Consider the following 27,753-nt stretch of genomic DNA (forward strand, 5'->3'; position numbering starts at 1 on the left):
GTTCTAGAGCGCAGACCACTTTTACTTCTAGGCCTGGTCTCTTGGAGCACTCTCCCATCTAGTTCTAGAGCCCAGATCACTTTTACTTCTAGGTCTGGTCTTTTGGAGTGCTCACCCATCCAGTTCTAGAGCTCAGACTACTTTTACTTCTAGTTCTGGTCTTGTGTAGCACTCTCCCATCCAGTTCTAGAGCCCAGACCACTTTTACTTCTAGGCCTGGTCTCTTGGAGCGCTCTCTCATCCAGTTCTAGAGTGCAGACCACTTTTACTTCTAGGTCTGGTCTCTTGGAGCGCTCTCCCATCCAGTTCTAGAGCACAGACCACTTTTCTTCTAGTTCTGGCCTCTTGGAGTGCTATCTTATTCAGTCCTAGAGCCCAGACCACTTTTACTTCTAGGCCTGGTCTCTTGGAGTGCTCTCCCATCCAGTTCTAGAACCCAGACCACTTTTACTTCTAGGTCTGGTCTTTTGGAGTGCTCTCCCATCCAGTGCTAGAGCCCAGACCACTTTTATGTCACGTTCTGGCCTGCTGGAGTGGTTTCTCATCCAGTTCTATCGCCCAGACTGCTTTTCGTCTAGTCTCACAGCGCTATCTCATCTTGATCAAGAGCGCATGATTCTCTTTCTTCTAGTCCCAGCCTCTCAGAGAATTATTGCATCCAGTTTTAGAGCCCTGGACGCCCCTATTTTAGTCCACATGTCAAGTCACTCCTAGAAGTAAGATCTGTTATGCCACTCCAGGGAGGGCTCAGTAGATTGTGTCTGAACAGTGCCAGTCATCACTCAAACTCTGTGTGTGGATTTCTTTCTGCAAGTGGACATGTCACACCTGACTCAATACCATATTTAATGTACCCCACTCACCCCTCCACAGGGCCACCCATTCTCAGTGGGCTTCCTACAGAAAAGGCATGTCTCCAGAAGACCTCCAAGTGGCTGAGAACATCTTAGTCTCCCTAGGGTGAGCCAGGGGATAGAACTGTCCCTAGTGCAACACAAGTACTTGAAGTTTGAGGAACCTGTCATCTAGCCTAGGAGAGATGCTGTTCAACGTTCAGCTCTGTCACCATTTTTGAGCCCCATGTCCTGATGCCTTAGGATTCATGTCCTTAGCACGGTTTAGACCACAGTGTACACGCCTGTTAGGCAGGTGCCCCCTGGGCATGCAAGCCGGTTACTACATGGGGTTGTTTGTTGCGTGTCCATCAGGGGTGTTGCTAGGTCTGGAAAAGATCTGGGGCTACGCTAATGTCGGGACTGTCGGGACTCTGGGCTAGCTATGGTTTTGGTTGTAGACCCTGAGATTCTATCCCAGGCTACAACTAAAAGACCAGGTGCTATAGCCCCCAAAGCCCCCCCCCCCCAGCAACGCCACTGGCGTCCATGAATGTCTACCATCCTGAGGCTGTTACTAAACCTCAACACCCCCCTCCACTTGTACGACACTCACCACTATGGCCGCTTTCCTGTTCTCAGTGTAGAGGGAGTGGAAGCGCAGGTAGACCACCAGAGCCAGCATGCTGTAAAGGAATGCAAAGACCCCCATGGTGACGAAGAACTCGGCCGAGGAGGAGTAGTCCCCGGTAAGGTGCTTGATCTGCGCCTTCTCCCCATCACATGGCATCAGATAGCGCTGCTGGTACAACCTGAAAAAGTGAGAGAAGAACCATCAAGCAAGGCACACACAATGAGGGAGGGGAGAGAGAGGAAAATAACAGGACAGGCAAGGGGAGAGATGGGCAAGGGGTGAGCTAGCAAGTGTGACAGGTGAGGAGAGAGATGGAGACAGTGAGATAGTGGAAGGTCAAGAGATGGGAGGGGAGAGACAGGGAAAGAACAAGACAGGCGAGGGGAGAGATAGGAAGTGTGACAGATGAGGAGAGAGATGGAGTCAGTGAGATAGTGGATGGGCAAGAGGTGCGAGGGGAGAGACAGGGAAAGAACAAGACAGGCAAGGGGAGAGATGGGCAAGGGGTGAGATAGGAAGTGTGACAGGTGAGGAGAGAGATGGAGACAGAGAGATAGTGGAAGGGCGAGAGATGCGAGGGGAGAGACAGGGAAAGAACAAGACATGCAAAGGGAGAGATGGGCAAGGGGTGAGATAGGAAGTGTGACAGGTGAGGAGAGAGATGGAGACAGTGAGATAGTGGAAGGGCGAGAGATGCGAGGGGAGAGACAGGGAAAGAACAAGACAGGCAAAGGGAGAGATGGGCAAGGGGTGAGATAGGAAGTGTGAGAGATGGAGACAGTGAGATAGTGGAAGGGCGAGAGATGCGAGGGGAGAGACAGGGAAAGAACAAGACAGGCAAAGGGAGAGATGGGCTAGGGGTGAGATAGGAAGTGTGACAGGTGAGGAGAGAGATGGAGACAGTGAGATAGTGGAAGGGCGAGAGATGTGAGGGGAGAGACAGGGAAAGAACAAGACAGGCAAAGGGAGAGATGGGCTAGGGGTGAGATAGTAAGTGTGACAGGTGAGGAGAGAGTGTCATGTCTGCGCAATGGGCGCATACATTGGCGATCAATATGGATTAATTGTTATTCATTTATCTGCGGAAAACTCTTGGATCAACCACTATTCACTTCTTTGACCTTATTTCCCATTTGTGAGACTTTGGTGCTTTTCTATTTTTCCCAACAAACTACACTTACCACAATGCACTTGGCTAGAACTATCTATTCCTGGCTATTCCTATTTGTCATCATCGGAACTACAATCCCCAGAAGCCCTAGGGATCAGCTCTGCTTCCACCAGCTCAGGAACAGAGAGGGAGGAGGCAGATAGTATGCAGGTGTGTTGATCCAGGTACGACCAATTAGCCTGCCTCTGTGCTGGGCAGGGTGGTATAAAATCTGCTGCCTGCAGGGGCTCAGTCTCTTGCATTAAGAGTCCTTCCAGCACCTTTTTGCTTCGAGCTACGAATCCTTGTATGCGGTTCCTCCTTACTCCTGCTTTGATTCCAGTGCCCAGCCGGGCTCTCTGCTTTTCAACTGATCACGCTCTGCTGCCTTTCAGCCTCCGCCTTGACCCTTCCGGGCTCCTGCCTTGCAGCCGATCACGCTCAGCTGCTACCTTCCGCCCTTGTCTTCCGGGCTCCGGCCTTGCAGCCGATCACGCTCTGCTGCTACCTTCCGTCCTTGCCTTCCAGGCTCCAGCCTTGCAGCCGATCACGCTCCGCTGCTATCTTCTGTCCTTGCCTTCCAGGCTCCAGCCTTGCAGCTGATCACGCTCCGCTGCTACCTTCCGCCCTTGCCTTCCAGGCTCCTGCCTTGCAGCCGATCACACTCCGCTGCCTTCAACCTAGAGTCTTCGTCCGCTGGGCTTCCAGTCTAGCAGCCTTCTACAGTCCTCTGCAGCCTTCTACAGTCAGCTGCCCTGCTCCTCTGGGCTCACTCCTTGCTGCCCGGCCTTCTTGTCTCCTTGCCGTGCAGCCTGCTTCACTCCGCTGCCCTAAGCCCTTTCCCTCTGGGCTCCCTTCCTTACAGCCCTGCTCCTTTGGGCTTGCTCATTGCTTTCCTGCTCCTCTGAGCTCCCAATCTTGTTTCCTTCCGTCCTCTGCTATCCACAACAGTTTACCTACATTATTTACTTTCAGTTATTGCAGTCCCCCTGTTTCCTGACTGCTGCTCCCTTGCTTTCTTCCTTGTTTGCAACCCTCTGTTCTTTATCCCTATCCTATCCTGTTATACGACTTTCCCTTCATTTCCTTTTGCTAGTTTGCTTATCGACTTCCTTTTCCTGGATTTGTCTTTTAGTGTCTTCTCTTGTACTGTTTGTAGACCCCTTTGTACAGAGCTTGTCTGTTGGTTTCCGTCAGGCAACTTCTGCCCCTTCCCTAGTCTCGTTTCTGCGTTACAGACACCCATAGCTGTTGTTCCAAGCCATGAGCAAACAGCGTGGGCCTCTGTTATAGCAAACTGTGCAGAAGGCTAGAGTTTTTCCTAAGGTCCGTGGATTACTCTTTTCCTATATCTGCATACACCCCAAGAGGGAATCCATTCTGTTGTACCTTGTTTCCTTGCTACACTTGCCTACTCTTCGTTCTCTTTACTTTCAGCTGTGTGTGTACTTATCTGTCCACCTTACTTCGGCACAACCACCCAAACCCTACCTGGATGCCCTGTGCCACTCTTAACAGAGTGCCATCCAAGACAGAATGCAAGAGCCAAAAATATCTTGTTCTAAAGGCAGGAAAGGCACACACAGACCAAGGATGCTTTCCTTTTGGGTTAAGAAACCTTTGCAAAGATCTATAGGTTCCCTAAAGACAGCAAACAAGAACATTAGTCTAAAGAACAGTCTCGCCTTAGTAAACAAAGATTTACAAGCACGGTACTACACTCACTGGCTAGCTGACCCTTCTTCCATGTATAATTATTATGACATTTGCGACTATGATCCGCACTCCTTATCTGTTGAAGAGCTACAGCAAGATAATGGGCCTCATTCCGAGTATGGCGGTAAGGGATAGCGGCCACCGGTAACGAGACCGGTGGCGGTAATCCCTTACCGCCACACTCCGAGTTCCCTTTGCGCCCTCGCCCTTAACGCCTGCTTTGAGCAGGTGTTAAAGTCGAGGGCGCAAAGAGGCCTCCAAGCCAATAACGGTGACCGTAATGAACGATCACCCTTATTTGCATCTTCCCCATTCCCATTGAGCCCTATGGGGGCTCATTTGGGAATGGGGAAGAGCCTTGGTGAATGGGGAATTACCGCCCCGCCAACCTTGGAATGGGGCGGTAATTCCGCCATCCACCAAGGCGCTGCCGGTCCGGGTACGGCATCAACCAAGGCGTTAATAGCGCCATTGGTTAGCGCCGTACTCGGAATGAGGCCCAATGAATTCTTACAGATCTTGTTAGCCCAAACAGTGAAAAACACTCCTGTGTCTTCGGACAATTCATCTAACACTACTACAGCCAAGGATATTGCACTCATTGTGGGAGACTCTAAACCAGAGTACGCTGTTGCTACAGTGATATGCTCAAGATCAGCTTGGCAAGTTCCCCAGACTGCTGGAAACCCTCATTTGACAGGACAAGGCATTAAGTATCCTGAGGTTAGTCCACCTGGTCCTAGGTACAAAAGACCAATACTGACCATTGGTTGTCTTAATACTTCCCCAGTATCTACTAACCATAATAGCCTTAAGGTCAGTCTTCCTATTGCTACAACCAAATTTTCTGCTACACCAGATTCTGAAGTTTTAGATGAGGCTAATGGAACATACCTGCTTCAAGAACAACTCCTATGCCTTAAAAGACAGACCGAAGATCTCTATGATGACTTTGTTTATTTACATAGTAAAAATTTAATGAAGGGACAGAACATTCCAGACCTTCTGACACTATGTCCAACACCCGATATTCTGTCTTTAGAGATCGACATGATAAGGCCTGGAATTGCCATGCAGAAAAGGATACAGACTTATACCAAGCAGATGGAAGACCTAAATTTTGCATATGCATCCCTTCTAAAGTCTGACACAGCTCTTTCACTTTCCAGCCACAGTATCTCAGGTTGTTGTACAGACAGTAAAGAATTAACTCCTTCGGTGGGCCAAATCACTCACACTGCCATTACACCGCAAGACAAATGTAATCTTCTGATTAGATATCCTTCTGAGTCAAAGGATTGTTCCGCTCTTACCCCTGACTACTGTCCTTTACTCACACTTACAGCCTCTTCTGAAGTGATCAAATCAGAAATGTACTCTGTTTCTAAGGGTTTTTGTACACCAGACCACAATTCAAATTCTGTACAATACCCAGTACCTGTCTGGAATCCAGCCTTTCCATCTGTCAATACCCCAGACCCACCTAGCAATCTGAGCACACCAGACTTTGAAGATCAGCCTTCAGAACGCCTACCCTATCCTGACCCCACATCTGTCATACTGCCTTTTACTGTATCTTCTAACCCAATCTCTGCTGCTCCTCCTGCTAATGCTTCTAGATCTGCTGCTGTTGCAGCTTCTCACACCACTCTTTCTGCAGTAGAAGCACCCCCTTCCTCTCTGCCTGCAAAGACAGAACCTGTTGCTAAGTCAGATAACAACTTTTCTTTTAGGACTACAGCTCCGGTTGTTCCTGAAGATGCCTCTGCAGTACTAGAACTACCAGACTCGACTCTGTCAGTCTCAGGTGCGTCACTGCCCGCTGGTTCTTCTATGGCACCCACACTCTCAGTTGCTACAGCATCGGAACTATCTACAGCCATTCATGATCTCCCTGCTGCTGTGGTTTCTGAACTTCCTTCTAATCATGGAGAACCCGCCACTGTGACTCCTGATATTTCTGCTGCTAATCTTGACTTTGCCATTGCTGCTTCTGATGCCTTGGAAAACCTTCCTAGAGTAACCAACCCTGCTGTACCTCTGGCTCCACCTTTCAAAACCTTACTGTCGCCTTTCAAAGCAAGATTTGCCATGGAGCCTACAGCAGTCTTTCACAGTTCCTCTATTCATGAACACACTGTTGGGTTTTGTGCTTCTTTTCTGATTTCTACCTCAAAGGTTCAGAACATTGATACTGTCTCCGTCCTTCAAGACTCCCACCTTACAACCTTAAACAGTTTTTGGTGCTTCATGATGTGCCTTTTTGGTATGAGACTCTCACGGTGTGACAGACATTCTTCTTGTTGGTCGGTCTTCAGGGAGCCTGGAGAGGAGCCTGGAGAGGGGCCTGGAGAGGGGCCTGGAGAGGGGCACACTGTCATGCCTGTGCCATGGGCGCATACATTGACTTTGGTGCTTTTCTATTTTTACCAACAAACTACACTTACCACAATGCACTTGGTTAGAACTATCTATTCCTGGCTATTCCTATTTGTCATCATCGGAACTACAAACCCAGAAGCCCTAGGGATCAGCTCTGCTTCCACCAGCTCAGGAACAGAGAGGGAGGAGGCAGATAGTATGCAGGTGTGCTGATCCAGGTGCGAGCAATTAGCCTGCCTCTGTGCTGGGCAGGGCGGTATAAAAGCTGCTGCCTGCAGGGGCTCAGTCTCTTGCATTAAGAGTCCTTCCAGCACCTTTTTGCTTCGAGCTACGGATCTTTGTATGCGGTTCCTCCTTACTCCTGCTTTGATTCCAGTGCCCAGCCGGACTCTCTGCTTTGCAGCTGATCACGCTCTGCTGCCTTTCAGCCTCCGCCTTGGCCCTTCCAGGCTCCTGCCTTGCAGCCGATCACGCTCAGCTGCTACCTTCCGCCCTTGTCTTCCGGGCACCGGCCTTGCAGCCGATCACGCTCTGCTGCTACCTTCCGCCCTTGCCTTCCAGGCTCCTGCCTTGCAGCCGATCACGCTCTGCTGCTACCTTCCATCCTTGCCTTCCAGGCTCCTGCCTTGCAGCCGATCACGCTCTGCTGCTACCTTCCGCCCTTGCCTTCCAGGCTCCTGCCTTGCAGCCGATCATGCTCTGCTGCTACCTTCCGTCCTTGCCTTCCAGGCTCCTGCCTTGCAGCCGATCATGCTCTGCTGCTACCTTCCGCCCTTGCCTTCCAGGCTCCTGCCTTGCAGCCGATCATGCTCTGCTGCTACCTTCCGCCCTTGCCTTCCAGGCTCCTGCCTTGCAGCCGATTACGCTCCGCTGCCTTCAACCTACAGTCTTCCTCCACTGGGCTTCCAGCCTAGCAGCGTTCTACAGTCCTCTGCAGCCTTCTACAGTCAGCGGCCCTGCTCCTCTGGGCTCACTCCTTGCTGCCCGGCCTTCTGGTCTCCTTGCCGTGCAGCCTGCTTCACTCCGTTGTCCTAAGCCCTTTCCCTCTGGGCTCCCTTCCTTACAGCCCTGCTCCTTTGGGCTTGCTCATTGCTTTCCTGCTCCTCTGAGCTCCCAATCTTGTTTCCTTCCGTCCTCTGCTATCCACAACAGTTTACCTACATTATTTACTTTCAGTTATTGCAGTCCCCCTGTTTCCTGACTGCTGCTCCCTTGCTTTCTTCCTTGTTTTCAACCCTCCGTTCTTTATCCCTATCCTATCCTGTTATACGGCTTTCCCTTCATTTCCTTCTGCTAGTTTGCTTATCGACTTCCTTTTCCTGGATTTGTCTGTTAGTGTCTTCTCTTGTACTGTTTGTAAACCCCTTGTACAGAGCTTGTCTGTTGGTTTCCGTCAGGCAACCTCTGCCCCTTCCCTAGTCTCGTTTCTGCGTTACAGACACCCATAGCTGTTGTTCCAAGCCATGAGCAAACAGCGTGGGCCTCTGTTATAGCAAACTGTGCAGAAATCTAGAGTTTTTCCTAAGGTCCGTGGAACACTCTTCCCAATATCTGCATACACCCCAAGAGGGAATCAATTCTTTTGTACCTTATTTCCTTGCTACACTTGCCTACTCTTCGTTCTCTTTACTTTCAGCTGTGTGTGTACTTATCTGTCCACCTTACTTCGCCACAGCCACCCAAACCCTTCCTGGGTGTTCTGTGCCACTCTTTACAGAGTGCCATCCATGACAGAGAGATGGAGTCAATGAGATAGTGGAAGGGCAAGAGGTGGGAGTGGAGAGACAGGAAAAGAACAAGACAGGCAAGGGGAGAGATGGGCAAGGGGAGAGATAGGAAGTGTTACAGGTGAGGAGAGAGATGGAGACAGTGAGATAGTGGAAGGGCGAGAGATGGGAGGGGAGAGGCAGGGAAAGAACAAGACAGGCAAGGGGAGAGATGGGTAAGGGGAGAGATAGGAAGTGTGAGAGATGGAGACAGTGAGATAGTGGAAGGGCAAGAGGCGGGAGGGGAGAGGCAGGGAAAGAACAAGACAGGCAAGGGGAGAGATGGGTAAGGGGTGAGATAGGAAGTGTGACAGGTGAGAAGAGAGATGGAGACAGTGATAAAGTGGAAGGGCGAGAGATGGGAGGGGAGAGGCAGGGAAAGGACAAGACAGGCAAGGGGAGAGATGGGCAAGGGGTGAGCTAGGAAGTGTGACAGGTGAGGAGAGAGATGGTGACAGTGAGATAGTGGGAGGGCGAGAGATGGGAGGGGAGAGACAGGGAAAGAACAAGACAGGCAAGGGGAGAGATGGACAAGGGGGGAGATGGGAAGTATGACAGGTGAGGAGAGAGATGGAGACAGTGAGATAGTGGAAGGGCGAGCGATGGGAGGGGAGAGACAGGGAAAGAACAAGACAGGCAAGGGGAGGGATGGGCAAGGGGTGAGATAGGAAGTGTGACAGGTGAGGAGAGAGATGGAGACAGTGAGATAGTGGAAGGGCAAGAGATGGGAGGGGAGAGACAGGGAAAGAACAAGACAGGCAAGGGGAGAGATGGGCAAGGGGTGAGATAAGAAGTGTGACAGGTGAGGAGAGAGATGGAGACAGTGAGATAGTGGAAGGGCGAGTGATGGGAGGGGAGAGACAGGGAAAGAACAAGACAGGCAAGGGGAGGGATGGGCAAGGGGTGAGATAGGAAGTGTGACAGGTGAGGAGAGAGATGGAGACAGTGAGATAGTGGAAGGGCAAGAGATGGGAGGGGAGAGACAGGGAAAGAACAAGACAGGCAAGGGGAGAGATGGACAAGGGGGGAGATGGGAAGTATGACAGGTGAGGAGAGAGATGGAGACAGTGAGATAGTGGAAGGGCAAGAGGTGGGAGGTGAGAGACAGGGAAGGAACAAGACAGGCAAGGGGAGAGATGGGCAAGGGGTGAGCGAGGCAGTGTGACAGGTGAGGAGAGAGATGGAGACAGTGAGATAGTTGAAGGGCGAGCGAGAGGTAGAGGAAGAGACCATGGAGAGCTGAGACACGTGGGAAGAGGCAGGTCAGAGAAGAGAGCGATGATCGGAGAGACTGAGGCCAGGGCATTGCTGTAGGGGAGTGGGAGGTGTCCTGCAGGATTGGAAGGAGAAGGGCAGACGTTCCCTTGAAGGCCAAAAGAGAGGAGGGGCAGGCCTAAGCTGCAATACCTTAGGCGACTGTAAAGACCACCAGATGTTGTCTATGAAGCTTCAGGTCAGCGGGTGAGGCATGGCCCTTGCTGAGAATGTCCTGAAGTAGTGTGGCTGGAGAGCAAAGGCCCACCTCTGAAGACCCAAGGATAGAGAAGGGGCATATCTGATTCTGTAAAGGCCCCAGTGGAGGCAAGGGACCCAGAGACCTTGCTGCTGATCCTCCTCCCCCCACCTTACATGGAGGCGAGAGGCCCAGGGTAGTGGCTGCCAATTCTCGGGATACCAGAGCCCTGGCTGCTGAGCCCTGCTCGTTACAGGAGACCAAAGGCACTGGCTGCCAAGACCCAAGGAGACCCATGGCTCTGGCAGATGAGCCCCCAGGGGATGGGATACCAGGACACTGGTGCCAAGACCCCAAGAGATCCAGGGTACTGGCAGCTGAGCCCCGAGGGATGGGCTACCAGGACACTAGTGCGAAGACCCAAAGAGATCCAGGGCCCTTTCAGCCGTCCCAGGAGGATAGCTCAGTGGCAGCGTGCTCGACTTGGAAACAAGATGACACGAAGCAACACAGAACCTCTGGGTATTAAGCGCGTTATAAATAACCTATCATATCATATCATATCACTGGCTGCCAGGCCCCAAGGAGTCCCAGGGCCCTAGCAGCTGAGCCCCAAGGGATGAGCCACCAGGACACTGGTGCCAAGACCACAGGAGACCCAGGGCCCTGGCAGCTGTGTCCCCAGGGGATGGTATACCAGGACACTGGATGCCAGGCCACAAGGAGACCCAGGGCCCTGGCAGCTATGCCCCAAGGGATGAGCCACCAGGACACTGGTGCCAAGACCACTGGAGACCCAGGGCCCTGGCAGCTGTGCCCCCTGGGGATGGTATACCAGACACTGGATGCCAGGCCCCAAGAAGACCCAGGGCCCTGGCTGCTATGCCCCAAGGGATGAGCCACCAGGACACTGGTGCCAAGACCACAGGAGATCCAGGGCCCTGGCAGCCGTGCCCCCAGGGGATGGTATACCAGGACACTGGCTGCCAGGCCCCAAAGAGACCCAGGGCCCTGGCAGCTGATCCCCAAGGGATGAGCCACCAGGACACTGGTGCCAAGACCACAGGAGACCCAGGGCCCTGGCAGCCGTGCCCCCAGGGGATGGTATACCAGGACACTGGATGCCAAGACCCCAGGAGACCCAGGTTCCTGGCAGCTGTGCCCCCAGGGATGGTATACCAGGACACTGGTGCCAAGGCCCCAAGAGACCCAGGGCCCTGGCATCTGAGTCCCAATGGATGAGCCACCAGGACAGTGGTGCCAAGACCCCCAGGTGACCCAGGGCCCTGGCAGTTGTGCCCCCAGGGGATAGTATACCAGGGCACTGGATGCCAGGCCCCAAGGAGACCCAGAGCCCTGGCAGCTATGCCCCAAGGGATGAGCCACCAGGACACTGGTGCCAAGACCACAGGAGACCCAGGGCCCTGGCAGCCGTGCCCCCAGGGGATGGTATACCAGGACACTGGATGCTAAGACCCCAGGAGACCCAGGGGTCTGGCAGCCGTGCCCCCAGGGGGTGGTATACCAGGACACTGGTCACAAGACCCACAAGAGGCCCAGGGCCCTGGCAGCTGAGCCCTAAGTGAGGAGCTAGCAGGACAATGGCTGCAAATTACCTAAACCAACAGGGGAGATGTGGGCCAGTCATGTGACCTGGGAGCCATAGGCAATGAAAGCATTTTTGCTCTAACTGGAAAGCTATCAGAAAATGCCGGTCAACAGGGTTCTGGCCATCTGGCTGAAGTCTTACCTGAATGGATATCCAAACTGTAGGGAAATAAGCGTTTCTTTACTGTTCGGACATTTCACATTCACAGATGTTTCTCCACTGTACGACCCGCAGCTTCCGAAGGCAAAGATCGCAAAGAGCTGTGGGGGAAGCAAGGACTTCATCAGTGGAGAATCTTCACCTACTCTAGTCTCCTCCATCCTAGCATAATAGCATATCACATCCACCATACTACAAAAGTCCTCACAATTTACGATACACTAGGTACCAGGTCTTCACTGCCACCCTAGCATAACAGGTATCACACCCACCCTAGCATAACAGGTATCACCCCCACCCTAGCATAACAGGTATCACACCCACCCTAGCATAACAGGTATCACACCCACCCTAGCATAACAGGTATCACCCCCACCCTAGCATAACAGGTATCACACCCACCCTAGCATAACAGGTATTACCCCCACCCTAGCATAACAGGTATCACACCCACCCTAGCATAACAGCTATCACTCCCACCTAGCATAACAGGGCTTCACGCGCACCCTAGTACAAAAGGCTTCAAACCATCTAATACACCTTAACAGGTGCTCACTCCCACCCTAGCATAACAGATCCTCACTCCCACCCTAGCATAACAGGTGCTCACTCCCACCCTAGCATAACAGATCCTCACTCCCACCCTAGCATAACAGGTCCTCACTCCCACCCTAGCATAACAGGTGCTCACTCTCACCCTAGCATAACAGACCCTCACTCCCACCCTAGCATAACAGGTCCTCAATGCCACCCTAGCATAACAGATCCTCACTCCCACCCTAGCATAATAGGTCCTCACTCCCACCCTAGCATAACAGATCCTCACTCCCACCCTAGCATAACAGGTATCACACCCACCCTAGCATAACAGGTATCACTCCCACCTAGCATAACAGGGCTTCACGCGCACCCTAGTACAAAAGGCTTCAAACCATCTAATACACCTTAACAGGTGCTCACTCCCACCCTAGCATAACAGATCCTCACTCCCACCCTAGCATAACAGGTGCTCACTCCCACCCTAGCATAACAGATCCTCACTCCCACCCTAGCATAACAGGTCCTCACTCCCACCCTAGCATAACAGGTGCTCACTCTCACCCTAGCATAACAGACCCTCACTCCCACCCTAGCATAACAGGTCCTCAATGCCACCCTAGCATAACAGATCCTCACTCCCACCCTAGCATAACAGGTCCTCACTCCCACCTTAGCATAACAGGTCCTCACTCCCACCCTAGCATAACAGAGCTTCACGCGCACCCTAGTATGAAAGGCTTCAAACCATCTAATACACCATAACAGGTGCTCACTCCCACCCTAGCATAACAGAGCTTCACGCTCACCCTACTACAAAAGACCTCACAACATTTCATACACCTTAATAGGACCTCAAATCGATCTTATTCCTATAACAGGACCTCACACCCACCCTACCTTATACCAGACCCTCATACCCACCCTAGCACAGGCCTTAAAGGACTTCACAACTACTCATACTTAACAGGACCTTGCACTCACCCGCCATGCATGGGGGATTCAGCTCCACCTTAGCATACACCATAAAAGGACCTCACCCCCACTTTATCATAAACCGTAAAAGGGCACCACAGCCTATACTATAACAGGATCTTCTCCCACCTTGGCATAGCACCCCAGAATACACATAACAAGGTACCCCATCATACACATAACAAGGCACCCCAGCATAGACCATAACAGAGCACCGCAAGCCTACACCATAACTAGGCATAGCAGAGATCACGACGAAATGGCTACCAAGCGCCAGTTCAAAAGGAGAAAGGCGGCAGGAAGCAAGAGGGTTGCGAGGCCGAAGTTAACCTTGCCCTTTTTGTCTCAGACCCGCAGAGCCTTCATTCACGGGAGCCTAAGACTGCGAACAATAGAACAAGTGTCCTTCAGCAGATATGAGTGGTACATGGGGCAAGCTTATATCGATAAGCAGGAGCGAGGGAAGCTCCCGTGCCTGTGGTGCCGGCCTTGACTCCAGAGAAGCTAAATACCAGGTGGTGTATGACATCCGGTGAGTCAAGGGGAGAGCCGATGAGAGCTGGGATAACCAAAGCTAATGAAATTTGAATTAACTGTTAAAAGTGGGAAGGGGAGAGCAGCTGCAGAGTGTAAGCGGCACCACATGGGTGCTAATTCGAGTGACTCTGGTCGAGCCCCAATTGAAAGAAAGGACAAGTACCAGAAGCCGTAGGAAGGCCAGCGAAATAGGTCAAAGTGGTCATACTGAGGGTCAAGCAAAATCCCTGTACAGACTTTAATCTACAAGCACATTGAAAGTAAGGGACGTGAATCCTGCATTGAGTGAAAAGTGAATAAACTAAGAAGGATCTGAGCCCGGACAAGGGAGATCTGGGGTGAAGCTAAAACTCACAACACTGACAGTCGAAAGATGCCCGAGCTCAAATGAGGGAGATCCAGGGGTGAAGTCGTCACGCAAGGGCTGGCAGTCGAGAGAGGTCCGAGCCCGAACAAGGGAGAACCAAGAGGTTAAGCTATCACCCAAAGGTTAATGATGCAAAGAATAAGAGACGCAAAGTAACAATTGAGCAGGGGTCAGCCCAGAAGAGGGGGACACAGGGGTAAAGCACTATCCCTGTTTGAAATTGTTGGATAGAAATACTATTGAGAAAGAGGGAGCTATCACCCAGGGACTAGCAGTCAAGAAAGATCTGAGTTCGGCAGCGGGAGATCCAGGGGTGAAATCGTCACCAGAATACTGACAGTCAAGAGGGGTTTGAGCCCGACTGAGGGAGATCCACGGGTGAAGCTCTCATCCAACCTTTATGTGGAAAATGTTACGTGAAGGGTCACCATATTTTGAACTTTGGAATACAATTGAAAAGGTTCAGGCCAGTAGAGGGGGACTCAGAGGTAAACCGTTATTAGGAACTTTTGTTTTGTTGTTTGAACACATCAGGCCCAAAGGCAAGAAACATTCAGAGAAAACAAGACTTGGCCATCGACGGTCCTGAGAACTGCCATTGGAACTGTTGTCTCCTGCTGTAGAAGCATGAGACCATGCTATGCTACAAGCTCCAAGCTACAACTTTACCCCATGCTCAAACCGTGGGGAAGGGGAGACTCAGTCTATCGCCTCCTGACTTATGATTTGAGAACACTTCTTTCTTTCTTGAAATTTAACCCCACACCCTTTTCATTTGGTGTAAGGCATTTCCAATAGGTTTTCTTAGTATAGGGTGTTTTATTTTGACTTGACACCAGTAGGACTGCCTTATTTTCATTTGATCGTCGACACCTGTTTCCATCATAGATTTAGGTTTAGATTAGGCATTTTTCCAACCCGCATACCACTTTCATTGTTCAATAAACACCCTTGAACTATGATCACTTGTGTCTGTCTTACTTGTGTCACCATAAGTTTCACAGATATGGTGTCGGAATGGGATTTGATCCAATTGATAATAGTTGGAGGACCCCATTACTGGTAGACAATGCCACGAAGGACAAATACTGTCAAACCTTTTTTTCTTATACATTGAGAAAACACTGGCCCTTCATCCCTTGATACAGATGGTGGCAGAGCGTGTTCTGAAGTGCCCCGAAAAAATGTGCTTATGGATGCTTGAGACTAAGCTTTAGTTGAACGCAACTAAGACAGAAATGATTGTATTCGGCTCCAAAATAAATTGGCAAAGCTTTTTCCGATAATTCCCTGTCCTACACTTTTTGGAATTGGTTCCAAATACACAGAATCTGTAAAGAACCTAGGATGCATCTGGCAATCCAGCTTGGGTTGCAACTTGCAGGTGAACAAGATAATTGACGCTTCTCAAACCTCTTCTTCCTTTTATATCTGAGCAGGATCGATCAGCGGTGGTAGGTGCTCTCATCAATGCCAGGTTGGACTATTGTAATGTGCTCATGGTAGGCAGTCCAAAATATCAATTGCAGCGCCTCTAAGCACCCAAAACTCAGCAGTACATATGATTTTTTCTCTATCTCTCTACCAGGGAAATCACCAGTCTCAGAGTTCTGCAGAAGTCTTCCCTGGCTGCCGATCCAGCAGCGGATTCAGTTTAAGCTGTTGAGGCTCGTTTTTAGATGCTTCCGTGGCCTGGCTCCAGCATTAACAACAAAAATGATGATATGCAGTCCTATGTGCTCCCTGCGATCTATGGATCAAGGTCTGCTGGTAATCCCCCCTATATAACCACTCGTTGGGGGGATAGGTGCTTTTCGATGGCTGTTCCTCGCGCCTGGAACTCACTCCTGCTCTATTTGCAACAGATTGAGTCCCTGGCTATTTTCAGGAAGCAACTGAAAACCCACCTGTTAGTGTCAATTCAAATAGCTGTCTGTACTGTATTCCTTTCTTCCCGTTACATACTAGATCTGCGCCTAGATGCAGCTTGCTGCTTGGTTCCTCAGCGATATGCGCGATACAAATCTCCGAATTAAATCAAATCAGGGAGGTCATATCCGCACTAGAGGTACAATGCTGGCACTCTTGCACCCCTTTCACGTGTTGGCACCATGGATCTGTGGGCCCCTCTCACTCATTGACCCTGCCCCATTGTGCACACCTCATTCATTTTGAGGGTGCGTATTGCTATGTCCATCTTGGAGGCACTTGTCTCCGCCACCTCATAAGATCTACCCAATTCCAGAATTCGTGCTAGTGTCAATCCAGGTTCCCTCAGTACCTGCCGGCACAACTTGCCAGATGCACACCCTTGGATCCATTGGTTGTATATCATACCTTCCTCATTATCCCATGCACAGGTGGCAGCGAGGTGCCTAAGCAGGCCAAGAAACGTGTCCAATGGCACATCAGCTTTCTGCTTGGCATTACACATCACAAACCTCTCGTAGTCCATGTTTGCAAGGGGTATGAAGTGTGCCCTTAGCGCAGCTAGTGTCAGTGCATGTCCCATCGACCGGTTGCAAGGACTTATATATCTGATGAACCGCGGGACCAGCCGCATAAACGAGGTTTGCGACCTTACTTTCATTGGGCCTCATTACAACCTGCCAGTCCGGGACCGTGCAAAATCCGCGACGGCGGTAAAAACGTTTCCGTGTCCGCAAGGTTGCGGAAAAACCGTCCGATTACACGCTGTCGGTCGCGCGCACCACACGGACTCGGAAACGTTGTTACCACAGTCACGGAAAACCCCACGGAAATGGAAATAACGCAGCCACAAGTGGCGCAAAACCCGCTTCCGCCTCCGCCGTCACGGACACGAAACCGGAAATACCATGATCGCCAAAACAGGAAACAGAGAGGCGGCCATCATATAAAAGCACAATCCATTGCCATCCAGAGCCAGCACAATCCTAACTCTGAGAAGCCAAAAGGGACCACCAGCATGTCTGCAGGATTCCTGCTCAGAGGCAGCGCAAACAGCGCTTCAGCGAGGCAGAGCTAACCGTCTTGGTGGAGCACATTGTGGACAATGCGGAGATGCTGTTCAGCGCCGACCAACGGCGTGCCACACAGCAGCGGAGAAAGGAGGTGTGGGCCGAAGCTGCACGCAAGTGCACCGCTGTGGGCGTGGCAGTGAGAAGCGTGAAGGACTGCCACAAGCGGTGGGACGACTTGAGGCTGAGGGTACGCAACCTCATTTCCACGCACCGCCAACGCAGCAGTGGGACAGGCGGAGGACCCCCTTCCCCACTGAGGCTGCAAGCATGGGAGGAGCGTTGCAGCAGCGTCCTCCACCTAGAGGGAATCCATGGGATCGGGGAGGCTGAGGCAGGAGTGAGCCCACCTGCAGATGCCGGTAAGTGCCCAAACATGAATGCCACATGTAAATATGCAGTTGTGAGTACTGGGCCAAAGGACCCATGAACAAACCCCCTCCCTCCCCCCAGGCAGTGCATGTTTGGGCCAAAGGACCCATTAACAACCCCCCCCAGGCAGTGCATGTGTGGGCCAAAGGACCCATCATGATCCGTATGGCAACCAATATCACAGAATGCATACACCAGCAATCAGATGCATGTGACTAACACTATTCAATGTACAATCTTAATGACGCATGTGATGCACCCATCTGCCACCACAACACTAATTGCATGCCCTTTGTGTCCCCACAGCCGTTTCAAGTGACAGTGATACTGCACAACAGGCCAGCCAATCTGCACCTGCAAGTACACAAGCCACCGCCACCACACAGGAGGATGCTGCCGGCAGTTCTGCATTTCTGGCCACATTACCAGCCACTACAGATGTGCCGCCCACCACCACCAACGACGTCCCCACCGTCTCCACACTGCCTAAGTCTAGACAGGTGCCACGGCAACCTATCATGGCCACCCAACACAGCACCGAAGGCAGCAGCACTGCAGAGGGGGCGGCCTGCAGTGATAACAGTGCCCCGCAAGAGCACTCGGAAACGGGGCCACGGGGGGAGATGCCCACATTGGAAGACCTGGGCTCCTTCCATGAGCTGGGGTTCAGCCCCACATCACTGGGGAGTCCCATGAGGTCGCCCACCCCATCCATGGCCGAACTGAGTGCCTGCATGCAGTGGATGGAGGACCAGCAGGCTACCCTCACCCAGCTGGTGGAGAGGCAGCTAGAGGAATCCAGGCTGCAGAGGGAGAGCTACAGCGCCTCAGTGCGTCGCCTGTCGAGGTCCATCGGACGCTTTGCGAGCACTATAGTAACCCTTGCACACCATGTGCGTGAGGGCAACGACCACACCTCCAGGCTTGTAGAGGCCATGTTGGTTGGCCAACAGGCAAATCTGGCACGGATGCCCTCAATCCCAGATTCTGCGCAATCAAACACAACCACCCCATCCAGCTCCACTACTGCCAGCCCAAGGAGGCGCTCGAGTAGGCTAACGGGTCCCTCGGGCAAGGTTGCACAGGCACAGAAGCGCACACCGAAGTGATGGCATGTGTGTGGGGCAGTGCAGGACACATGTGGACTACAAGGGTGTGAGAGGGGTGGGCACGTTTGGGTGGTGGGGTAGGTAGTTTTGGGGGTTTGAACAATGGGTCCTGGGTGGGGGTGGGCACGTTTGGGTGGTAGGGTAGGTAGTTTTGGGGGTTTCAACAATGGGTCCTGGGTGGGGATGGGCACGTTTGGGTGGTGGGTGGACCCGGGTGTACAGCTTCCCTAAGCAATGCACCTCCTTCCCTGTTGTTATTACATCAATACATCACCATTTCGAATCAAGACATACATGTGTGGACATTGATCATTTATTTTGCAGTGCAACTATTAATTCATTGTCGTGCATTTCTATGAATGTGCTGTGACTCAAAAGTAAATGCGAATCAGGGCATCCCGTGCTCTCTGGCCATCATGTGGACTCCCAGGGGGAGGTGGTGCCATCCCATCCCCATCTCCATCTCCATCCCCATCCCCATCCCCATCCCCATCCCCATCTTCCTCATCTGCGTCTGGGGGCATTGGGATGTTCCTGCGCAGGCATATATTGTGCAGCATGGCACATACGAGCGTGATTTTACCCGTCTTCACTGGGCTGTACAGCAGTGATCCCCCAGATCTGCTCAGACAGCGGAAACGGGCCTTCAGCAGTCCAAATGTCCTCTCAATCATTCCACGTGTGCGGACATGTGTCCTATTGTATGCCTCTTCATGCCTGTTCCTTGGTCTCCGTACAGGTGTTATCATCCATGGCGTGAGTACATATCCCGCATCACCTACATGGGATGTAGATGGGGGAACATGTCAGTGTTTGTGGTATCATGTCCTCATCTGCTGCTGTGCATTCTTGTGTCATCATTCATTCATGCATATGTACCATGCAGTGTATGGAGGTATGTTTTGGGCATCACGATGTATGTCGCTAACTGGATATGGGCCTACACATTAACTTGCATGTTTACTGTGCCCTGCGGCTGACATTTGTTTGTGTGCATGTCACGGTGCAGTGCTGTCCACACATGGCAGAGTGACTTCACTGTACGGAAGTAGTAAATACACGTCGTCTCATTTACATGCCTCTCGTGCCTTTTGAGGCAGTGTTTCAATTGAGGGTGGGTGTCTGCAGTGGCACAAGGTTCATGGGACAGTGACGGGATTGGCTGTGCCTGTCATGCCACTCACCCGGCGGTCTGGTCTTTCCGCTCCTGCCCGATCGGCTCCCTCCTGGCGGCTCTATCCTCGCTTCCGCTCTTGGGGTTCGGCTCCCCGGGGTATTCCGGGAGTCCGGCGTTATGTTTCGCTGCGCATGCGCGGTCGCTCGTGTCCTCGCGCCCGCGCATGCGCAGTGTATTGGGCACTCGGAGCAACGAGGGCTTGCTTCTCAAGCCTCGTTCTGGGCTCGCCAGCACCTGGGAACGAGGCGGATTGCGGTACAAGCCTCTCAGGTGCTGGCAGCCCTATAAAATGAGTCCAGGCCATGTTCTATCGCGTCTCAACGCGGTTTTGCCCAGACCGTGTTTTCGCTCCGCTCCCCTGTCCCGTTGGTTCACACCTGTTCCAGGCCATTACCTTTTACCTGCTGATCTCCTGGTTCTAATCTGTGTCCTGGGCCCATTCCCTTCCACCTGGTTGCTCTCCTGGTTCAAATCTGTTTCCCTGGTCATTGTCCTCTATCAGGTTGCTCCCTCCTGGTTCCCTTCGGTTCCCCTGGCCATTATCCTTACCTGCCAGACCCTATCAGTTCCCTACCTGTCCTTTTGACCATAATCAGCTTGTCCTCCCCCAGTCCTTCTGCGCTCCTGCCTTGCCTGCCTCTTCCTTGGTGCTTGTCTGCGAACTCCCCCTTGCCTGCCTGGTACCTAACCGCCGTGGACAAGACCCGCCTGCTACCGGATATTTCTTCTACTGCTACGGAAGGACAAACCATTCTCTGCTCCCCCTGCCAGTGCTCGCACTGTCCTGACGTCACGATAATCAGGGGTAAAGCACACCGTGACGTTGGGAGTCGGTTCATCCTCCGCCCAGTTGCTAAGTTTGGGTTTAGGTTTGGACTGGCTACCCGCGTTACACTAGCTTCGGAGAAGAACAGACAGTCTGGCTGCCAACCAAAGACCTTCAGCAAGACAAACAGGTACCCACCGATCTCGTGATATCCACTATAACAGTGCCAGCGTATGCACGGGCACATTGAGGTGCCCTGTCATGTCTTCCTTCATGATGTTTGGCATCCGCTGTGTATTTGGTAGATGGAAGGGGGGTGATGCATGTGCGGTCACAGCGGCACACTCACAATGCTCATTGGCCTGGACACACACACACCACTTCGACAGGGTTGTAGCATCGTCAGCTGTACTCACCCAATAGCCATGTGCTTTGTCCGGCATTGCGTTCCATGTACCGTGGCAACGTGGAATTCCGCAGTACCATTGAGTCATGTGATGATCCGGGGAAACGTGCGCAGCAGTGTGTAATCAGTTGCATGGCATCACAAACCATCTGGACATTCAAAGAGTGATACTGTTTCCTATTGCGGAACACCGCCTCAATTGCACGTGGTACTGTCAGCTCAACGTGGGTGCAGTCAATTGCGCCTATGCAATTTGGCATGCCTGCTATGGCATGGAAGGCCAACTTGGTGGCAATGACCTCGGGGAGGGTGCGGGGTAGGGCTATGTGTTCCGACACATGGCGCAACAGGGCATCCAGTACCTGTACCAGGATTTTAGAGAACCAGGGTTGTGATATGCCATGCAGCTCACCAACCATGTGTTGATAGGTGCCAGTGTCAAGGAAATGCAGTACTGAGACAACCTTCAGGAGGGGGGGGGGTGGCAGTGGGGGTGTCAATTTGGCTGCTGATGTTGTCCTCAATCATGGCGGTGATGTGCAGGATTGTTGCATGGTCCAGCCGGGATAGTGTGTGGATCTGTCCTGGGGTGAGGTTCCAGGGTGAGGCCCTGATGCGTGGTATTGCTGGCTGGCGGAGGGGTCGGGCTGGCTGGGCAATGGGGTTTGCCGTAGCTGCAGGGTTGGCTGGTTGCCGCCTGCGCCTCCTCCGCCTACGCCTCCTCCTCTGCGCCATTACTGCCACCATGTGCAGTGCTGCCTGTTGGTTGAGTAGGCCCAGTCCCAGTGCTACTAGACCTGCTGCCTGCATGGTTCTATGTTGTGTTGGGCTGGGTGTGGCCCTTTTGTGGGCTCCCAGTGGCCTGCTAGGTCCAGCTGGGCTGATTTGGTGCACCTGTGCCCTGATTCAGTTCAGCAGGAAGTGTATAACGCCATGTTCGCGGTGGCGGCGGTTCCGCCACCGTGATCACGGTATTTACACCATTTTTTTCCCGGTATTTCCGTGTCTGCGCTAGTTGTGATGCTCACAGTGTTTCGTGTTGACGGTAACGGAGGTGTTTCCGTGCAGACGGACTTAACGGAACCCCTATTTCCACGGTGGCGGTTGAGGGTGGTGCTATTAACGGGGCCGCGGGTCATGATTGGGCGGACATGGAAACGGTGCCGGTATGGTTTTACCGGCAGTGTTAATTCCAGACCGGAGTACTTGTAATGAGGCCCATTGTCTCTCCTGTGGCCCTGCAGTACATCTCCAAGCAGTGAACCCAGGGGTTCCACCTTGGCCCCAGACAGGATGGGGGCCCCGAGATGTCAAACTCCGGCATTGGGGCAAGCGACCCTTGTTGGCTTGGCACACGTGCCCCTGCCTGGGCGACTCCACCAGCTGCAACCCCAACATCCTGATTGCCCTGCATCGCATTTGTTCTAGTGGATGGGGCTGGGTGTCAGGCACACGGGTGCCACGTCTTGACAGGGACCGCAACCCAGCTGACACACTTGCCACCCTCACTGAGCTATCTGGAGCCCACCTTGCCGATGCCACCCTTCTCAATGGATGCAAAGAAGAGATTCAACAGAAATTGAAGAGAGGTGAAGAAAATGCTTCCCCCACCTCCTTCCAACTCACGCACAACAGCAGGAACCAAAACAAAAAGCAAAAATTGGGGCACAGGATGAAAAAAATGTCTCCTATTCCCTAGTACGGTGTCAATCTCTTTTTCCTTGTTGCCCAACAAAAGCACCCAGAAAAATATTTTTTTTTATTCACCAGACTCCAAGCATTGTATCCATGGATGCTCTAAAAATTGATTGGGGAGGCCCACGTGCACGCCCATGGAGAGCTGCATCCTCCGTGGTCAGATCAAGCTAAGAAAAGGATTTGTCCCTCACTGTGACGCACATTTGGCTCCACGACCGATGAACGTCCTTCATCTGAGCAGCTGCTCATGTTCACCACTGCCAGGCCAGAGTGTCAGTTTGTGTGATCATCTCTGACCCCCTCGTTGTTAGGCAGAATTGCAGGCAGTACCCTCTGGGATCACTACACACAATTAGGACTACATGTGTTAGCCAAACCAACCTTTGGTATAAGTCTGTATCACACAGTTTCTGGTAGCGAACTGAGCAGCCAGGCTTATCTCAAAAGTGAATGTGAGCAGTACAAGTTATTACACAGAGGACTTTCAATCACAGTAGTTCAAGTAAACACTTATACTCAAGGTTTCTTGGTAAAAACACTTAGTGTTTTAATTAAACAATAATTTAGAAACCATTTCACTAGAAGAAAACAACTTAATATTATAAACCAATACACTTCAATGCAAAATTCTAAGGTTTTGAGACAGTTTGAGTTCCCCTGAAATAGGAGCCAAATGGCATTCAGTTACTTAGAAAGGAGCAAAAGGCACAAGGTAAGTAAAATAGATCATAGATACTTTTTAGGCAGTGCAAATAATTTCAGTTCACCAGTAGAATTCAATTGAAGTCAATAGGCCAGGCCAAAGTCAATGGGCTAGTGTTCTGGATAGGAAAGAGCAGTTCTGGTATCAAAGGGTAAAGTCTTTGCGAAAGTTCTTAGAAGTAGTTTAGGTGAAAAAGAATCATATGTCGGGTCACAAGCTGATTATGCCTGCAAGTTGGGAAAGTTTCACAAACTTTCACTGCAAGAGTGGCGTTCTCTCACTCGGGTTGGCAGAGTACCTTTGTATGAAGAAACGAATGCTACTGAAGTCGTGGTTCCTGGCAGTTCCTGCAGATCTCACTGTTCCTGAGCCTCAGTCGGGACAAGAGGGAGGACATCAGGGGACTCCTGCACTGCACAGGATCGTTGAAGAAAGCAAATAAGATGGAGTCACTTCAGTTCCAGTAGCTGTAGATTCAACAACACAAACTGGTGTCCCTCTCCCCGGTTAATCCTAACCAGCCTTGAGAATGGTATCCAGGTGTCTTATGAGTTGATTGGTCCCACCAACTCAAAGGAAGAAGCCATCCTTGAAGGAGCTTCTCTGTCGAATGGAGTTTGGAAATTCGTACCTGCAGCAGGGCTTCACCGGGCAAACCAACGGTCCAGGAGTTGCAGCAGCCGTCCTCTTCCAGCTCATCTTCGGTTCTTTTGTTCCAGTGGTCGACTCTGCCTTCCAGTCCTGGAGACTCGCCTTTTAAACAGTTTTCTCCCTTTCATTCCAGCCTAGCTATCACTCACCCAGCAGGGTGGCTGTCCTTGCCGGACAGTCAGCCAGCCAATCACGCCAGAGTGCATTTGGGTCTCCTAGGAGACTAAGCGCAGGGAGTTTCGGGCTCCTCCTTCACTTCCTGCCCAACCCAGACACTCAGACGCCAGAGGCGGCCTTCAGTCCTGAAGCCTGCCAAAGGCACATGAACAAAGGGACCAAACCTGGATTGGTGCGCAGAGACAAACTCTAGAAGGACTTTTCCAAAATGAATCTGCGAAAAAAGAAGACTGGGACCTGTTTAAACAAAGGGGCTTAAGGCGCCATCTTGAAAAACATGGCTCCTGTGATTTTTAGCTACCAGTGTGGGCGATCAGGAAAAATCATGGTAGTTCGTTGTAAAACCACTGCCACCAGCCATTTCGAGAGGAAATGGTAGCATTTGACTGCTACATGAGTATTTAGACACAGGGGGATACTATGTAACCCCTCCAGCACTCTATTGTAAAATAGGGTGTGCTGGGTCTAGGAATTGAAAGTCTAGTAAAGTCAATTTCACTTTACTTTCTCTGGGAAACAGTAGTTTATCCCACAGAAGGTATTTAAACCTATGGGAAGTCTGAAAGACACCCCTGTGTCACTGCACTGAGGGTGCTGTGTGACACACATGAAAAGATGATGCCTATGGAGTTATCCAAAACTCTATAATCAAAGAACACAAATGTAAAACACACATCAAAATACATCAAAGTGTGGGAAGAAAGGCTCACACTCTTTCCAGGTAAAATAAATCAAGTCCTCAAAACCCTGAAAAGTTGCTGGGGGGCTCTAAGGTGAAGGGAATTAGCACATTTCTGAGAATTCTCCCTAACACTCCTTGCCAGTGTAGTATGGGCCCCGCGGGGCATGGCATGTGACAGGCCCCCCTGGTCCCACAGACAACAACAGACATGTGGCTCACTGTCCCGTGCACTCAAGCACAGCAGGAACGCCCCTTTTATTCCAAGGGATGGAGTTACGTCACTCTGTCGCGTGTATCTCCTAGAGTGATACACCACACTGATGTCCAATGAAAATTACTTCGACGTTATGTTGCACTCATGATTTCAAAGAATGAGGACGTTAAGGTCCGCTGTGGTATTTGCGTTTTTCACAGATGGAAGGACACATATGACATACATTGTTTGGTGCAATTTGAGGAAATAGAATCCTGTAAAGTTAAAAATAACCTTCCCTCCTTGCAAATATGTCTTGAGCATACTGTCAGTCCCAGGATAAGTAGACCCTCCATGGGTAGGAATTTGGAGGGTGAGATATGGCGAACGGTACATTCCTTTCCTTCTGATTTCCTTCATCCTAGTGATGAAAAGGAGTGGTTCAGGATGGGAGGCAGAATGGAATTGCCTATGCATTGAGGTTGGATGTTTACAATCAAAGACACATTCAAGTTGCTTGTTTGCATTTAAAGATGGACTTGGGGATATCCTGCCTCTAGGCACTGGATGTCCTTGACTACAGAGGTGTTCACGTGCACCCCTACTCCACCGGAACCAGTAAGTGGCTGGTGCGCAGACATTTTGGGGCACAGTAACAGGGGGAGCTGGCATCAGAGTTCGCCAATGGCAGCTTGCCCTCTACAATACTTGTGTAAGAAACAGACTCAACCGGCTTTGCATGGGGGCTAATGAACGGGCAGCCTAAGCGACCCTGCCCCTGCACAGGGCAGACCGCTTTGGAACGAGGAGGATGCCAACTACAGATGCAGGAGGACCACAGGGATGAAGCTCAGGCTGAAGAGCTGTAGATTTGCAGCCAAACAATGTCAAGTTGATTTGTCGGCATCGAGCCGAGGCGGCTAAAATGGCACGTCAGTGAGCTGCAGAACGGAAGAGCTACTACATTAATGAGTGAGTGCCCATGACATGGTGTAACATTCACCCAGATGTCTGACCCTAACCAGCAGAGAGAGTGAAAGGAAGAACACAACACAAAAACTCACCAGGTTGGGTGGTCCAGTGGGTGGCAACACTAGCGGCCGATGGAGGCGGTGAAGCCGAATGGGCACTGTAGGGCTGGAGGGAGAGATGACACTTTCTGAGTGAAAATAGGGGCAAAGTAAGAAGAAGAGCCAGATTTAAGCTCCAAGAGAAATGAACTCAGCCTTGGAGACCAGGAACAGTAGTGCGACAGAGAGAAGACACCCTAATCCTGGAGACCCGCAGACGGAAGAACTTCAGATTAGTGCGGCAGAGAGGGGAGACACCCATATCCTGTAGACCAGCAGATGGAGGAACCTCAGATTAGTGCGGCAGAGAGGGAAGACACCCTAATCCTGGAGACCAGCAGATGGAAGAACCTCAGATTAGTGCGTCAGAGAGGGGAGATACCCTAATCCTGGAGAACAGCAGACGGAGGAACCTCGGATTAGTGCAGTAGAGAGGGGAGATACCCTAATCCTGGAGACCATCAGATAGAGGAATCTCGGATTAGTGCGGCAGAGAGGGGAGATACCCTAATCCTGGAGACCAGCAGACGGAGGAACCTCAGATTAGTGTGGCAGAGAGGGGAGATACCCTAATCCTGGAGACCAGCAGACAGAGGAACCTCGGATTAGTGCAGTAGAGAGGGGAGATACCCTAATCCTGGAGACCAGCAGATGGAGGAACCTAGGATTAGTGTGGCAGAGAGGGAAGACGCCCTAATCCTGGAGACCAGCAGACGGAGGAACCTCGGATTAGTGTGGCAGAGAGGGGAGATACCCTAATCCTGGAGACCAGCAGACAGAGGAACCTCAGATTAGTGCGGCAGAGAGGGAAGACGCCCTAATCCTGGAGACCAGCAGACGGAGGAACCTCGGATTAGTGCGGCAGAGAGGGGCGATACCCTAATCCTGGAGACCAGCAGACAGAGGAACCTCGGCTTAGTCCGGTAGAGAGGGGAGATACCCTAATCCTGGAGACCCGCAGACGGAGGAACCTCGGATTAGCACGGTAGAGAGGGGAGATACCCTAATCCTGGAGACAAGCAGATGGAGGAACCTCGGATTAGTGCGGCAGAGAGGGGAGATACCCTAATAATGGAGACCAGCAGACGGAGGAACCTCAGATTAGTGCGGTAGAGAGGGGAGATACCCTAATCCTGGAGACCAGCAGATGGAGGAACCTCGGATTAGTGCAGCAGAGAGGGGAGACACCCTAATCCTGGAGACCAGCAGACAGAGGAACCTCGGATTGAGAGCACCATGGTCTCTGGGGTGGGAAAGAGGCAGGCATTGTAGAGGAGGAATAATGGTGCAAAGGAGAGGGAGGAGGCATCAGTGAAGCAGCAGACCCTGGAAGAGAAGCACCCAGTATCAGTGAAGAGAAGGGGCACTGCACTAGTCTATTCACTGATGACTCCTCCAACCTGAAAATCCAACAATCTGGCAGATGCTGAATGCAAGAATTCAGCAGGGAATTGACGTGCTCAACCTGAAAGTACTTAATCCTTTAGGCCATGTACATGAGTAACTTGCTGAAGTTACTGTTTGTCCAAGGTTCCACTGAATGGCCATAGGGACCAAGGGAGCAATGTTGGTGTTAGATGCATCAGCTTCCCTCATAACGGGTTTGGCGGTTTCAGCCGGATGGCACCAGAA

The 27,753-nt window shown here is 51.6% G+C and overlaps 1 protein-coding gene across 1 annotated transcript in view; it reads right to left on the reverse strand.

Annotated features, from left to right (window-relative positions):
* Positions 1-27,753, reverse strand: part of SYPL2 (synaptophysin like 2) — a 148,788-nt gene that overhangs the window by 57,441 nt on the left and 63,594 nt on the right. The window contains exons 3-4 of the mRNA XM_069633004.1: positions 11,685-11,803; positions 1,450-1,645 (exon numbers count right to left, since the gene is read on the reverse strand). Coding sequence (XP_069489105.1) covers positions 1,450-1,645; positions 11,685-11,803 — 315 coding nt within the window. The remainder of the gene's footprint in view (positions 1-1,449; positions 1,646-11,684; positions 11,804-27,753) is intronic.

Source organism: Ambystoma mexicanum, chromosome 13 (genome assembly GCF_040938575.1).
Source record: "Ambystoma mexicanum isolate Mex_15411 chromosome 13, UKY_AmexF1_1, whole genome shotgun sequence".
NCBI classification, from domain to species: domain Eukaryota; kingdom Metazoa; phylum Chordata; class Amphibia; order Caudata; family Ambystomatidae; genus Ambystoma; species Ambystoma mexicanum.